Genomic DNA, 12491 nt, shown 5'->3' on the forward strand with positions numbered 1-12491 from the left:
AGAGACAGAGTGTGTGTGTGTGAGAGATAACCGTTTATTGTACTTGTATTATAAAACTGTATGTAAATACTTTACCTCACGCTCATGGACTTTTGATAAAAAACTGTACAAAACGGCAGAGGATAGATCTATTTGGGATAAATCTTTGATTCGTAGGTCCCCTTGCAAAATTGCTTTTGTACCGACTTCAGGCCTGGATGTGTGCAATCATTTATTACCACACAGATAATGTGCACATTTAATAAGTCGAGGTTTGTTGATGTGTTTTGATTTTCTTTTGGCTAAGAAGGTTGTTTTCTCAAAGGACAAATTGTAAAGCACTATCATTCATCGGTAACACAGAAAGCACAATAGATCATCTATTGCATTTTTACAAGGTAGTCTCGTTTCTTTTTTCCCTCTTTGGCTAATCTTCTGTTTTTGTGTTTTTGCCACAGAAGATCGAACGACTCCACCCCTGAGCTGTACAGATTGTGAAAAATGTACATACGACAAAAATCTAGTTCACCCTCGCATTTTTTTGTATGGAGAGAAATTACTTGTGTGAAGAGAGTATTTCAAATTTGATTGAATATTTAGTAATATTGAAAATGAGATTAAACACAGTCAATGTGAAAATAAGTGCTGAGAAATATTATTCTTCTGTCTCTTTGGAATAAAAGTGTTGAGTATTAATAAAAAATAAGAAATCTCAAACTTGCCTTGTTCTCTTCTTTCCCCTTCAGCATATATATATATATATATATATATATACATACATCTATATGTATATATGTATATCATGTGTTGTGACCGCAGGTTGGCAGCAACGGGACTTCTTTCATGTGTGTTTGTATCTGACATTCAAATGTTTTTTCTTTGAGTACACGTTGTAACAGATCATATCATTATGTCCCACAGGTCATCAGTGGATCTGAGATAATGGCTGCAGTGTCATCTTCAGCTCTTGCATCTTTTTATCCGTCTCTGTCTTCTCATCATGTGAGGCTGATGTCACCCACCATGTTGGACAAGTGTTTTTGTAGACCAAAGAGAAAACAAATAAAGAGATTTGAGGATAAAAGGTGGAGCGAGAGAGATGGGGTGGGGGGGGTTATTGAGGGAAGGAAGAAGTGATGCAAACTGAACCGAGCAGCAGAGATCAAAGCCCTCCTCCCCCCCCAAAAAAACTCCCCCTCACTCCTCAGACTCTCTCTTTACTCTGAAAGCCTTGTCCAGCAACAGGAGTTATTTAAAGAAACCCGCAGGTTTGAAAATGTACCGAAGCCTGGTGTATAGATTTGGTGGGAGAATTTTAACATCTGCAGCCCCCGGACGCTGACACAGAACGAGGTGAGGCGGAAGAAATAATCTCATAATCAGTTTTATCTGCTGCTTCTTAAAAAAAAAAGACAAATCTTTACTATTTTCCCTCTCAGCCGTCTATTCTGCTCACTTGTTCGCTCCTTACACCAAACCCAACAACCTCAGGATGCATTGCAACACATGTAACTACTTCTTGACAATTAACTGTTACCTAGCAACTGGCTCTTTTTTCCAGAGATGGGGAGGGGTGAGGAGGAGGCGGGGGAGGGAGGGGTGTAGAAAGAGAGAGAGGGAGAGAGAGAGAGAGAGAGATTTATACAGTATTCCCACAGCATCTTAACTGGATTGGATGCAACAATGCATTGACAATACAATACCAAAATGGAAAGTACAGCCTGAGCTTAACGCCCACACATGGCAGTGTAGAGAGGAGAGAAGAAGAGAGGGAGGGGAGAGAAATAAAGAGGAGGAGGGGTGGTTGATGTACAGATTACAGTATGATGGGGGGGCACAGGGAAACAAAAAGAGGACTTGACAAGCGGCGAGTGTTCAGACGCAGGTCGAAAATGAGAGAGAAAAAAGAAAAAGCCACACTGCAGTATGTGGTGTGGATGACAAGTGGAGTTGTAGAAGAGAAGCGCCGAGAAACTGGTTGCTGTAGAAACACTTGGCAAAGTTTTAATGAAGGCATAAAGTTCGGATGCCTGTGCCCACAACATGCACACACACACACACACACACACGCACACACGATCACCATACACACAAACAGTATAATTATGTTAGCAGATAACAGGCAGGGGCCCATGAGGACCGTTCCTCACTTCAGCTGAGCAGAAACAAACGATCAAGCCTCCATGAATCAGTTGTAATGTCACGTCTGATTACGGCAGCATGCGAGCACTGACACCCTGTGGCAAAAACATGGCATCCCCTGGTTACTTTGTGTGCGTCCTTTATGACGTGCTGCACAGGTAGAGAGAGCATGGACTTGGTTTCTCTAATGTTTTCCTGTCAGATGATAGATGCTACTGGACAATCAAACGTAAAGTTAAGGCGCACAAAAAGTTCTGGGAATTCATTGTCTTTCTCGACTTGTGGACACTGGTGAAATCAGAAAGGCTTTATTTTGTAGTTATGAGTAGTTTTTTTTTCTCATTATATGTTATTAAAGGGGTACACCAGCATTTTAGTATTACACTTCCTTTAAATTGGGAGACTCACGAGAGACAGATTTTTAAAAGAATCGCAGCAGTAGAGGTAGAGATGTCCTGGTTCAAGCTTCAAAAACACTGGATCCTACATTTCCCACAATGCAGTGGAAATTAGACCCACTCTGGCTGGTAAACAGCCCATAGCTGGGGCTGGGTGTTTCTCCTCCTCCTGAAGGTGACGCGAACGTCATGTGAAAAATAGGTGGAGTGTCCCTTTAAAGGGGAGCCCTCTGTACATGCCTGCGGCTTCGTGGCATCTCCTGTCTTATATTTTGTTCTGCTTTTATTCTGTTTACATGTGGGCGACCCAAAGTGTTCAATTTTAACTGAATAAATAAGAATAATCATATTAGTAAATACAGGCAATATAAAAGATATTTATGAAAAATCATCCCATTCTTCTCCATCTTTTTCTCACAATAACAGCGATTATTGCATTTCATTTTTGAACTTTAATTTCAGTTATTTTTCCAAAGTCCTTTTTTAATTTCATTTAACGTGGCCTTTTTTCCAAATGGCCATTTAATTTCATAAAGCTATCATCTTTTCATCGCAAAGTCACAAAGTCGACAAGCGGTGGAGCCAGTTATGTGAGTGGGTTTATTAAATTAATACTGAACACTTGGCATCTCCATATTTGTTTATGTGCCAATAAACGAAAAGGGATAAAAAAACAACAACTAAACTATCTCCATGAGATGTGAGCAACGCCATCTGCTGAGGAAGGCCATGACATGTGGCTGAAAGCTAAAGACAAGTTGGACCTTGTTTTGTGTTGACAGGGTGTTTTTCGGTCAAGCTGCTGTTTCCAGTGTCAAGGATGAGCCTTCTGTTTCTGTTTGTGTCCTGACTTTAAACTCAATCTGACATGAAGAGCTGGACAACAGCATAGTGATGATCAATAAGTTTATTAAAGACACAAGTTATCTATCAATACAAGCTCCAAGCCGTATCTATATATCATGTTGTTATTTAAAAAAAAAAATGAAATCTATACAGTTCAAAACATGGATTTCTTACATTATATAATATTTGCGGGACCTGCTACTCTTCACCTCCCTCCATCAGTGAGTGTCTCTCTCTCCCTCTGAACCAGCTTCGCTCCCCCTTTCTTGAGGACTCTCACCCGTCTCCTCCTCACCACCCGGCTCCCCCTCGGCGGACTCGCCCTCCCCGCGGTCCTCGGGCTGTACCGGGCCAGGCTCTGAGGTACCAGAGCCCGGCCGCCTCCTGCCTCCTCCTCCTCCTCCCGGTAGCTGTGGTGACGGAGGAACGGTTCCAGGGTTGCTAGGCGATGAGTGAGCTCGGTGATGCGCCTGCGCAGCAGGGAGACTTCTCTGAACAGGTCGTTGACGGACTCGGACAAAGGGCGCACCCTGCAGGACGAGCAGAGGAGGCTCAACTTCACCCAACAACTCACACGTCTATGAAGACATACTGATCTCAGATCTGGTGGAGAACAATATATGACCTGAGCAAAGATATGTTAACATCCGGGAACTACTGAGAGGAGCAGTGTCTTGTAACAGGGCTGCTGAATGTCATTTATTAAAATTAGAGGGAACGTTGTCAAACATTATTGCATTTCCAACGACACTCTCCGTCCCTCTCTTACTATATTCTTTGATGTCACTTTCTTTCTTAGATAGGCTGCAGCATAACGTAATGACGTCATCAGGGCCATAGCCAGGTTTTTAGTTTTAAAAGATTATTTTTTTGTGAGTCCAAAAAACAATCTATTTAAAAAAAAACATCAGATTTAATTATTAATTTCATCACTTTAGTTGTGAAAATGTCACCACAGGGTCCATTTAGTAGCTACTCTTGAGCTTTTGATCACATCACATCATCTTTATCAGCAGATGAGTTTGTCATGGAAATGGAAATGAACAAATTTCCAATATTTTTTCTGAGCAATGTCAGGACTTCTCGTCTATGTTGGCAATTATATGACAACTGTGTGGCATAACTGCTGAGGAAGACCATGTGATATGATCGAAAGCTTCAAAAAAGCTACTAAATAGACCTTGTGGTGTTTTGTCAACTGCTGTTTCCAAGGTCAAGAATGACCTCTGAACCTCAGCTTTTGTGTAGATTTTATCTCCCAATCAGAGACAAAAGCTGTTTTAAAGACTTCTCCACACTGCCAGCAATATAAGATATATTATGTTAAATAATTTTGATGGACAGGTCATGTAATTTTGTGTTTTTAGATTGTTTTTACGCATGCAAATGAATTGCTTGTGTTTGCGTATTTATGTTTGCATGAAAGCATAATAAAATCGAAAGGATTGTGCTCCTTCTGTAGACACAAGCTGCTCACGAGGGACTAAAGGACCTGTGATACACATGGACAGACCTAACTAATAGTTGTAGTAAATGTGTGAACAGGAACCAACTAATGATGTAAAAGTCACAAAGAATGTGTTTGAAGAGGTGATGGAGCAGTATAAGCCGAGCTCAGACAGCTTGTTTCAGGATGTATTAGAGGGTGACACAGGTGTTAAAGCTACCTGGAGTAGTCAGGCAGCAGAGTGCTCGGCTGAGAGTGCAGCAAAGTCTTGATCTCATTGAAGATGCGTTTTCCCCAGGCGTCTAACACTCTGGTCACACTGCGCACTGAGGCCACATTCACACTGTCAGCTGAAACCAAAACACAACACCATCAGGCTTCAATCTGAAGGAAACAGCCTGAATGAATCATGAATATCATTGGCCACATGTGCTGTAATGAGTTTCTTCAGTTGCTGCGTTTCATTCAGTTCACCAATAAATTATCTTCAAACGTTTCGTCACTCTGTGATTTACAGACCCCGAGATCAAACGCATTTACCTCCTTCTCTGTAGTTCCAGTACCCATAATCCAGTTCATTCTCCTGGCTGGCTGAACGGGCCCCAGTTGCTGTGGCAACCACCATCAGCACCATCAACAGAGAGGGAGGGGCCATGACGGGCAGACAGACACCGCCCCCTTTAGAAAAAAGGAAAAGAGTAAAACAAACCTTCATGTGTTGAAAATGAACAGATAAACTTTTGACATGTTTTTTTCTTTTAATGCAGAGAGAGAGATGGAAATAAAAGAAGAGATGAAACACGGACGTCAAGACTCAGCAGCATGCAGATGTGCACACACATCTGTACCCACTGGTGGAAAGTAGCTGAGTACATTTACTTTAGTATAATATGTTGATATACTTCTACCTTTCTTACTTTTTACTTTTACATTTTAGGGGGAAATATTGTATTTTTTGCTGCAGTACATTTATTCAACAGTTCATAGAACATGATGCATTTTGAAGCTGTTGAATTAAGATCCAGCTATAACAATACAACATTAAATATAATGTAGTAATATAACAGTGACAGGAGCCATTCCGCATAACAAGTGCTTTTACTTTTTAAACTTTTAGTTACATTTTGTTGATAATACTTCTGTACTTTTTTATTTTATTTGGAGGTGTCTTAAAGTCTTTCAACTTAAAAGCAACAAATCCATAAATCAATACAAGTACACTGTGATTACAGCTACTACTACACTTCATAAAAGAGCAGGTTGTGAGACAAAAAAAAAGTATGTAAGTCTGTCCAACCTGGGTAGAGCCTCAGTGATATGAGGAGAGAATGACCACAGTCCAAAACAAAGGAAGTTATTTTTTTAACTCTAATCCCATGACTCCAGGTTTGAGTGGAAAAACAAGAGAGGAGGTGAAAGCAGGCGACCCAGAAAAGAGGACAACGAAAGAGAGAAAAAAGCAAAAAGCAGGATTGCATCCACATGACAAAGCCTGTGAATCATACTGGACAATAATAAGCCGATGACTCACTGTTGAGGTATTATAAATGTTAGGGAATATGAATTTGGGGGCCGATCAAAGGCCCTGTGAAAATTAGCCGAACAATAATCAGACACAGCTTGTTTCACATCTGGCCAATCACATCAACAACACTGAGCACAGCAGTGTCCCTTCACTGTGATGCAAAACTACATGTTCAACTTTGCAGACTAACAGTGCACTGGTGGAGGCATCACATGCTGGAAACTGTTCTGGACAAACAGAGCAAATGAGCCCCGATACTCACGACTTGAAATGATGATGATGATGATGCTCTGCAGGAAGTCCTTGCTCCGATCTGTAGTTTGTAGACCAGATGCCTCTGCTTCTCTCGCTTCTCCACTCTGTCACTGCCCCGGTCTTTTCTCCTCGTTTTCTTCTTATTTTCTCTGCTGCTTTCTCCACCCTCGGCTCACAGCTGTAATGTAATTTTTTGGAGGAGAGTGTGGCAGGTCCAGTGCTGAGCCACTCTTAAATAAAACTCTGTTGTATCTTTGCACCCCAACACACGCCCAACTCCTACTCTCTCTCTCTCTCTCTCTCTCTCTCTCTCTCTCTCTCCCTCACACACACACACACACACACACACACACACACACACACACACACTGTGACATGCAGCTGCTGCCAGATGAGTTGCACGTCCTCTCTTCTTTCAGATAAGTCCCATAATTTAGCCTGTTTTTGTCTCTCCTCTTCTTTGCCCTCTGCAGGATTGAGTTTCAACAGAAATGTCCTGTGGTCTCCTCAAAACTTGAGTTATGGACCTTTTTCATCTGTCTCTGCTTCCCACTGTCTGCCCTTTACCCTCGCAAAAGCAGCGCGGAGCCTCAACACACCTTAGAGCCATGTTTTGTTTTTGTTTTTTTATTCTGCCTCGTGAAAGAATGCAGAAAGATATTGTTTACATTTGAGGGGGAGCAGGTGAGAATATTTGAATATTTACTCTTTGTTTACTGCGTGTAGGAGAGCAAGAAGTTGTCCTTTACTTCACTGAGTATTTCTGCTGCTTTACACTTCTACTCCACCACATTTAAATATTGTTCTTTTTGCTCCACTACATTTATTTGAGAGCTATCGTTACTCTGCAGATCAAGATTTACATGCAAACATATGATCAGTGTATAAAATACAATAAAATGCTGCTTAAATCAGAAACAATAATGGAAGAATATATCACACAATATATACACTCTTTTAATACTTTAAGTACTAGTGGTGGAAGAAGTATTCAGAGCCTTTATTTAGTAAAAGTACCTTTACTGGAACACATTATAAGAACAATCCATTACAAATAAAAGTCTTGGAAGTAAAAGTACAGAAGTATTGGAAACAAAATGTATTTACACTATCAGAAGTAAAAGTAGTCAATGGCCCCAGTCAGTGTTATATGTAATTGGAGCATTATCATCGATGCATTAACAAGTAAGCTTAACTTTAATGTAGAGCTGCAACAATTAGTCGATTAATCAATTAGTTGATAGATAATTAATCAACAACTATTTTGATAATTGATTGCTGCTCCCAACATAGTCAACTGAATATTTTTGGGTTTTGAACTGTCGGTCAGACAAAACAAGATATTTGAAGATAGATAATTTTATAGACCAAACAATTACTCGATAATCGAGAAAATAATCAGCTGATTAATCAATTATGAAAATAATCTTTAGATGCAGGTACTTTAATGTTGTAGCAGGCTGAGGTGACGCTACGTTTAATGACTCCGTAAACTTTGGGGTAGTTTAATCTATATCAGTGCATCATATTTTATAAACTGATCATATGTTCTGTGTATAAAATCTTTTTTTCTGGAACGAGGAACTATAGCTCTAAAATAAATGTAGTGGAGGAAAAAGTACGATGTTTTCCTCTGAAAAAATAGTGGAGTTTGAGTATAAAGTAGCAGAAAAATGGAAATAAGTAAAGTTCCTCAAAATTAGTACACTATTATACTTATTTTCCACCACTGAAGACTTATGACATCAGGGGATATTAGACAATCCACACCATTTTACACTTACAGTAAACAACACTGACAGATCAATCTGCTAATCTGTCAATGTTTTTGTAAAGTAGAGGATTTGTGTACTTTACTCCTCAGGAAAGAGGGGAGATAAAGAGTGAAGGAGACAGGATGTGAAATGGAATGAATAACTCTTTATTGACTGGCATCCAGATGTTATTCCAGCTCTCTCTCTCTATGTGTCTGTTTTCATGCTGTGGCTGAGGTGAGGTCAGACTTGGCCACCAATACAGCCGGAGAGAAAATGGTGAAGAAGTCAAGTGTTGAGGAGAGAGAGAAGAAAGGGGGAGGAAAGGTAAAAAGAAAAAAAACAAACAGACAGACAAATGGGGTTAAATAATAATAACTGCTGCACTTCAACATCTGCGCGTCTCTCCTGGCAGCCTCAGAGAGCGATTCAACAGAGAGTTACTGCTGTGAAGCCAGTATACCATCCACAGCTGGTTCACATTAACAACAGGCAATTTGTCACCTTCTGCTGAATTCCAGCCTCTCTCTCACACACACACACACACACACACACACACACACACACACACACACAGTGAGTCTTTCCCGTCTTCTGTCTTTTAAAAACCACATGACGAGGTGTGCGCTCGTGGCTCACACTCTTATTTCTCCAGCAGTATCTCACTGTGGAGGAAAGCCAACATCGCATTTCACAACCAGAGGCTGACGTCAGACAATAATGCAACCAGCACTTCTCCCCCTTAACACAACACAAAGAAAGTTAGAGGCCGCGTTTGTACGACTTTATCGTGGGTGTATCCTCATGGTGTGCAAGTGCTTTCAGGCTTTGATGTAATTGTGAGTTGTAAATCTGTTCATTAGCGATCCGGCCCCCTTTGATTCAGTGTCCCCAGCGAGTCAGTGTCCAGAAAAACAGAAAACTAACATTTTGAGGAAGTGGCTTTGCCAGAAACAGGAAATCCAATGCTGCAGTTTATGTACCGAGAAACCTGAGAAACACAGAGTAGATACGAGGAACAACCTCAACGAAGAAGACCATTAACCAAAGACTATAGACTATAAATCCCAACATGGAAGTTCAACAATTTTGGCATCTCTCTCTCATGTCGACCTGGATATTTGTCTTTTTCTTCCCTTCTGTGTGCTCAGGAATAGACACACCAAGTAAGCCATCCAAACTATACCCTGATACTGTACTCAGAGTGAAGGTTGACTTTTGAATTATTTGCAACCAAAGATGTTCAGATATATATATGTCTTCAGTGTCATATCAACAGCAAGTACTGATTATTTTCATTACTTATCTATTGTTTTATTAATTGTTTAATCTATAAATGTCCAAAAAAATGTGGAAAATGTGTCACAATTTCCCAAGACCCAAGGGGAAGTGTACAAATTACTTGTTTTGTCCGACTGAACAGTCTACAACCCAAAGAGATTTAGTTCATAATGATACATAAAAGAGAGAAAAACAGCAAATCCACACATTCATTTTCTGTTGATTAACCAACTAAGCATTTCAGCTCTAATGTTAACCTCTATGTATGTCCCCTCACAGAACTATACCTGGAAAGCACAGTCTTTGTGGCCCTCGCAGGTGAAGACCTCAACATTGTATCTAGCTTGAAGGGACCAGCAAACCAAAGTGAGGTCTTGAAGTGCTTCGATCCTCTCAACATTCAGATATACAGCTATGATGTCGCTGGGGCAGAAACTGGTAAAATGACATTAGAGCTGAAAAACCTGACGAGTTCGGGAGAATACTATTGTCAATACAGAACAGCCAAGGTGTACTGGTTTCTTCAAGTAAGAAGTGAGTATGAAAAAGAAGACAATGTGAATGAAAGTAACTAGAAACTAAAAAGTTTTTTTTAGGGCAGTGACATGGCAGAGACCAGATTTCATTTGTCCAGTTCTGTCTTTGTATTGAGATCGTCAGTTGGAGGTGTGAGCTCTCTGTGAATGACTTCATGTAAATAAATGTCATGTCAATAAAGTATGTTAATAATGATTTTGTAATCTCAGAACCCTTAAAAAGTGTCCTCGACAAGCAAAAACAAAGTGCTGATTGGCACAAAGTCACATAAATTGTTGGTGAAAGTTGTAGGTCACTTATTCACACAGTGTTAGCTAATGAGCTAGCTACTCGCTAGTTTGTTTGCCACTGTCTTCAGTGTTTGAGTGGACATGAGTTATGAACAGTTCAACCAACTATTTAATTTGAAGGATATTTGGAGCGCCCCAAAAGCAGAAAATAGCATGTATTTCACAACAAAAACTAAACTGAAAAGTCAGAAAAAATTAAAAACTATAAGTTTGTGAAACAGAAATATATGTTTTTCTTTCTTATTCTTGTTATTATTTTTGTGGCCCTTCAGATTTATCTTGGGACCGCTTGGAGGGTCCCGATCCCCAGCTTGGGAACTACTGTACATGTCAAAAGCCATGAGCGGACTGATACTGCTGACTTTTAGCTAGTGGATTACTCTCTTGACAGATGAGGAATTTATCAGCCAACCTCTGCTGTCCAGTTATGCATTCCTGGCACTGACTGACATTGAATGGTGTGTGTTTTCCAGATGAGGGCTACAAGGAGGTCGTAATGTTGCCTGACTCGGAGATCATCATAGTCGGCATTTTCACTGGCATGCTGCTGGTTTTCAGCGTGGTCGGCTCGGTGTGTGTCTTCAGAGGACATTGGGTAAGACACGTCCTTCTTGTACTCCGGCAGAAGTTAAGAAACAGCATGTTGCAAAATACGAGTAACCAGTAAAGAGTATTGCTTTGTTACAGACTTAAACTTTGGTGTGACGTGAAGCTGACAGGCCACATTTCAGTCCATGTCCTTTTACATTGTTGACCATACTACTTACTTGACATGGCATAGTGTTGTTTTCATAGCTCAAAGATGGACTTTGAGGATGGAGTAAAGGCAGGACTGCCCTGTGATCGAGCCAAATTATTAGGAGCAAAGAATTAAATTCAAGCATTTGATAATTAACTGAGTCCAGTCACAAGACACAAAACTAGAGAGATGTAATAAGTAAGACGTAATGCCATATCACAAGAAAATCCCTATGTGCCTCATAGTCTAGTTTGTGTGTTATCCAGTCTTTGTTATTGATTTTTTTTCTGTTGATGTATTCAATTGTAATTTTTAGAAAGAACGCATCATTGAAGGTGACAACAGAAACAGAAAGCAGAACAGAGAAGAAAGGAAGGAGAGAGAGACGGAGGAAGCTGTGATAACAGCTCAGTCTACGTCTTTCTATGCTGTAAGCACCTTTCTACTCATCAGTATATAGACAGACACGCGTCATCTTTGTCCTCCATCTTCCCTGCATTCATATGTTCATTTTTATATTTCTGGGAAACTGATATGAGAAATTCCCTCAGAGTCTAGAGCCTCGGCCCAGGTCCATTTATGATGTGCTGGACCAATCGGCTGCCAACAGAGAGCCAGACCAAAGCAAAGCTAAGCCCAAGAAAAACGAACCCCAAAAAACGGTCAGTGTGAACTTCAGGAGTTTTGTCACATTTTCTGCTACCAGTGGAAAACAATACAACTTTTTATTAAGTTGACCTGTCTCCTACTTCCTCCACAGATGGCGCAAACCACACAACCCCAGCATGAAGACGTATTTGAGTCTGTCTATGAGAATTTTTGAATATATAATTTTGTAATATAAATACAAAAGTATTATCAGAAAAATGTACTAAAAGTATAAAGGCAAAAGTATTCACTATGCAGGCAAAATGGCCGCTATCAGTGTTACATTACAATGTATTATACTGTTTGATTATTATTATGGATGCATTCATTTAACCGTCATTTTAATGCTGTAGCTGGCTATGGTGGAGCTAATTCTAACTATTTTATTTACTGTTGGGAGGTTTAATTTACCGTATAATTTACTGTGTTTTTAAAATGTGAATCTGCAAAATAACTAGTAATTATAGTGGTCAAATAAATGTAGTGGAGTAAAATATAGTATAAAATAAGAAAGTAGAGTATTTCCCTCTGAAATGCAGTGGAGTAAAAGTATAGAATAGCATAAGTAAAGTACCTCAGAATTGCAATTTGCTGTTACCTACTACAGAAATTGCAAAAATATATCTGTCACCTGTCTTTCTCTGATTTCT

At 40.0% G+C, this 12491-nt stretch overlaps 2 protein-coding genes across 2 annotated transcripts; one reads left to right on the forward strand and one right to left on the reverse strand.

Annotated features, from left to right (window-relative positions):
• Positions 1 to 3490: 3490 nt before the first annotated feature.
• Positions 3491 to 5467, reverse strand: LOC139290423 (uncharacterized). Its single transcript, XM_070912204.1, has 3 exons — positions 5353 to 5467; positions 5033 to 5162; positions 3491 to 3895 (listed from the first exon to the last, which is right to left on the reverse strand). Exons 1-3 carry the CDS (start codon positions 5465 to 5467, stop codon positions 3571 to 3573), a joined length of 570 nt encoding a protein of 189 aa, XP_070768305.1. The 3' UTR covers positions 3491 to 3570.
• Positions 5468 to 10141: 4674 nt separating this feature from the next.
• On the forward strand, positions 10142 to 12077 carry nfam1 (NFAT activating protein with ITAM motif 1). Its single transcript, XM_070926840.1, has 5 exons — positions 10142 to 10161; positions 10928 to 11049; positions 11510 to 11623; positions 11745 to 11855; positions 11954 to 12077. Exons 2-5 carry the CDS (start codon positions 10951 to 10953, stop codon positions 12014 to 12016), a joined length of 387 nt encoding a protein of 128 aa, XP_070782941.1. The 5' UTR covers positions 10142 to 10161; positions 10928 to 10950; the 3' UTR covers positions 12017 to 12077.
• Positions 12078 to 12491: the final 414 nt, after the last annotated feature.

The sequence above is a fragment of the Enoplosus armatus genome, chromosome 2 (assembly GCF_043641665.1).
Source record: "Enoplosus armatus isolate fEnoArm2 chromosome 2, fEnoArm2.hap1, whole genome shotgun sequence".
Taxonomy (NCBI): Eukaryota; Metazoa; Chordata; class Actinopteri; order Centrarchiformes; family Enoplosidae; genus Enoplosus; species Enoplosus armatus.

Excerpts from the sequence above, each read along its gene's own strand:
- LOC139290423 (XM_070912204.1), bottom strand. The coding sequence starts at position 5,467 with ATGGCCCCTCCCTCTCTGTTGATGGTGCTGATGGTGGTTGCCACAGCA. Across the intron at positions 5,163-5,352 it reads CTGGAACTACAGAGAAGGAG|CTGACAGTGTGAATGTGGCC; the intron begins GTAAATGCGTTT and ends TTTTGGTTTCAG. Across the intron at positions 3,896-5,032 it reads CTGCTGCCTGACTACTCCAG|GGTGCGCCCTTTGTCCGAGT; the intron begins GTAGCTTTAACA and ends CTCGTCCTGCAG.
- nfam1 (XM_070926840.1), top strand. The coding sequence starts at position 10,951 with ATGTTGCCTGACTCGGAGATCATCATAGTCGGCATTTTCACTGGCATG. Across the intron at positions 11,624-11,744 it reads AGTCTACGTCTTTCTATGCT|AGTCTAGAGCCTCGGCCCAG; the intron begins GTAAGCACCTTT and ends AAATTCCCTCAG. Across the intron at positions 11,856-11,953 it reads AAAACGAACCCCAAAAAACG|ATGGCGCAAACCACACAACC; the intron begins GTCAGTGTGAAC and ends CTTCCTCCACAG.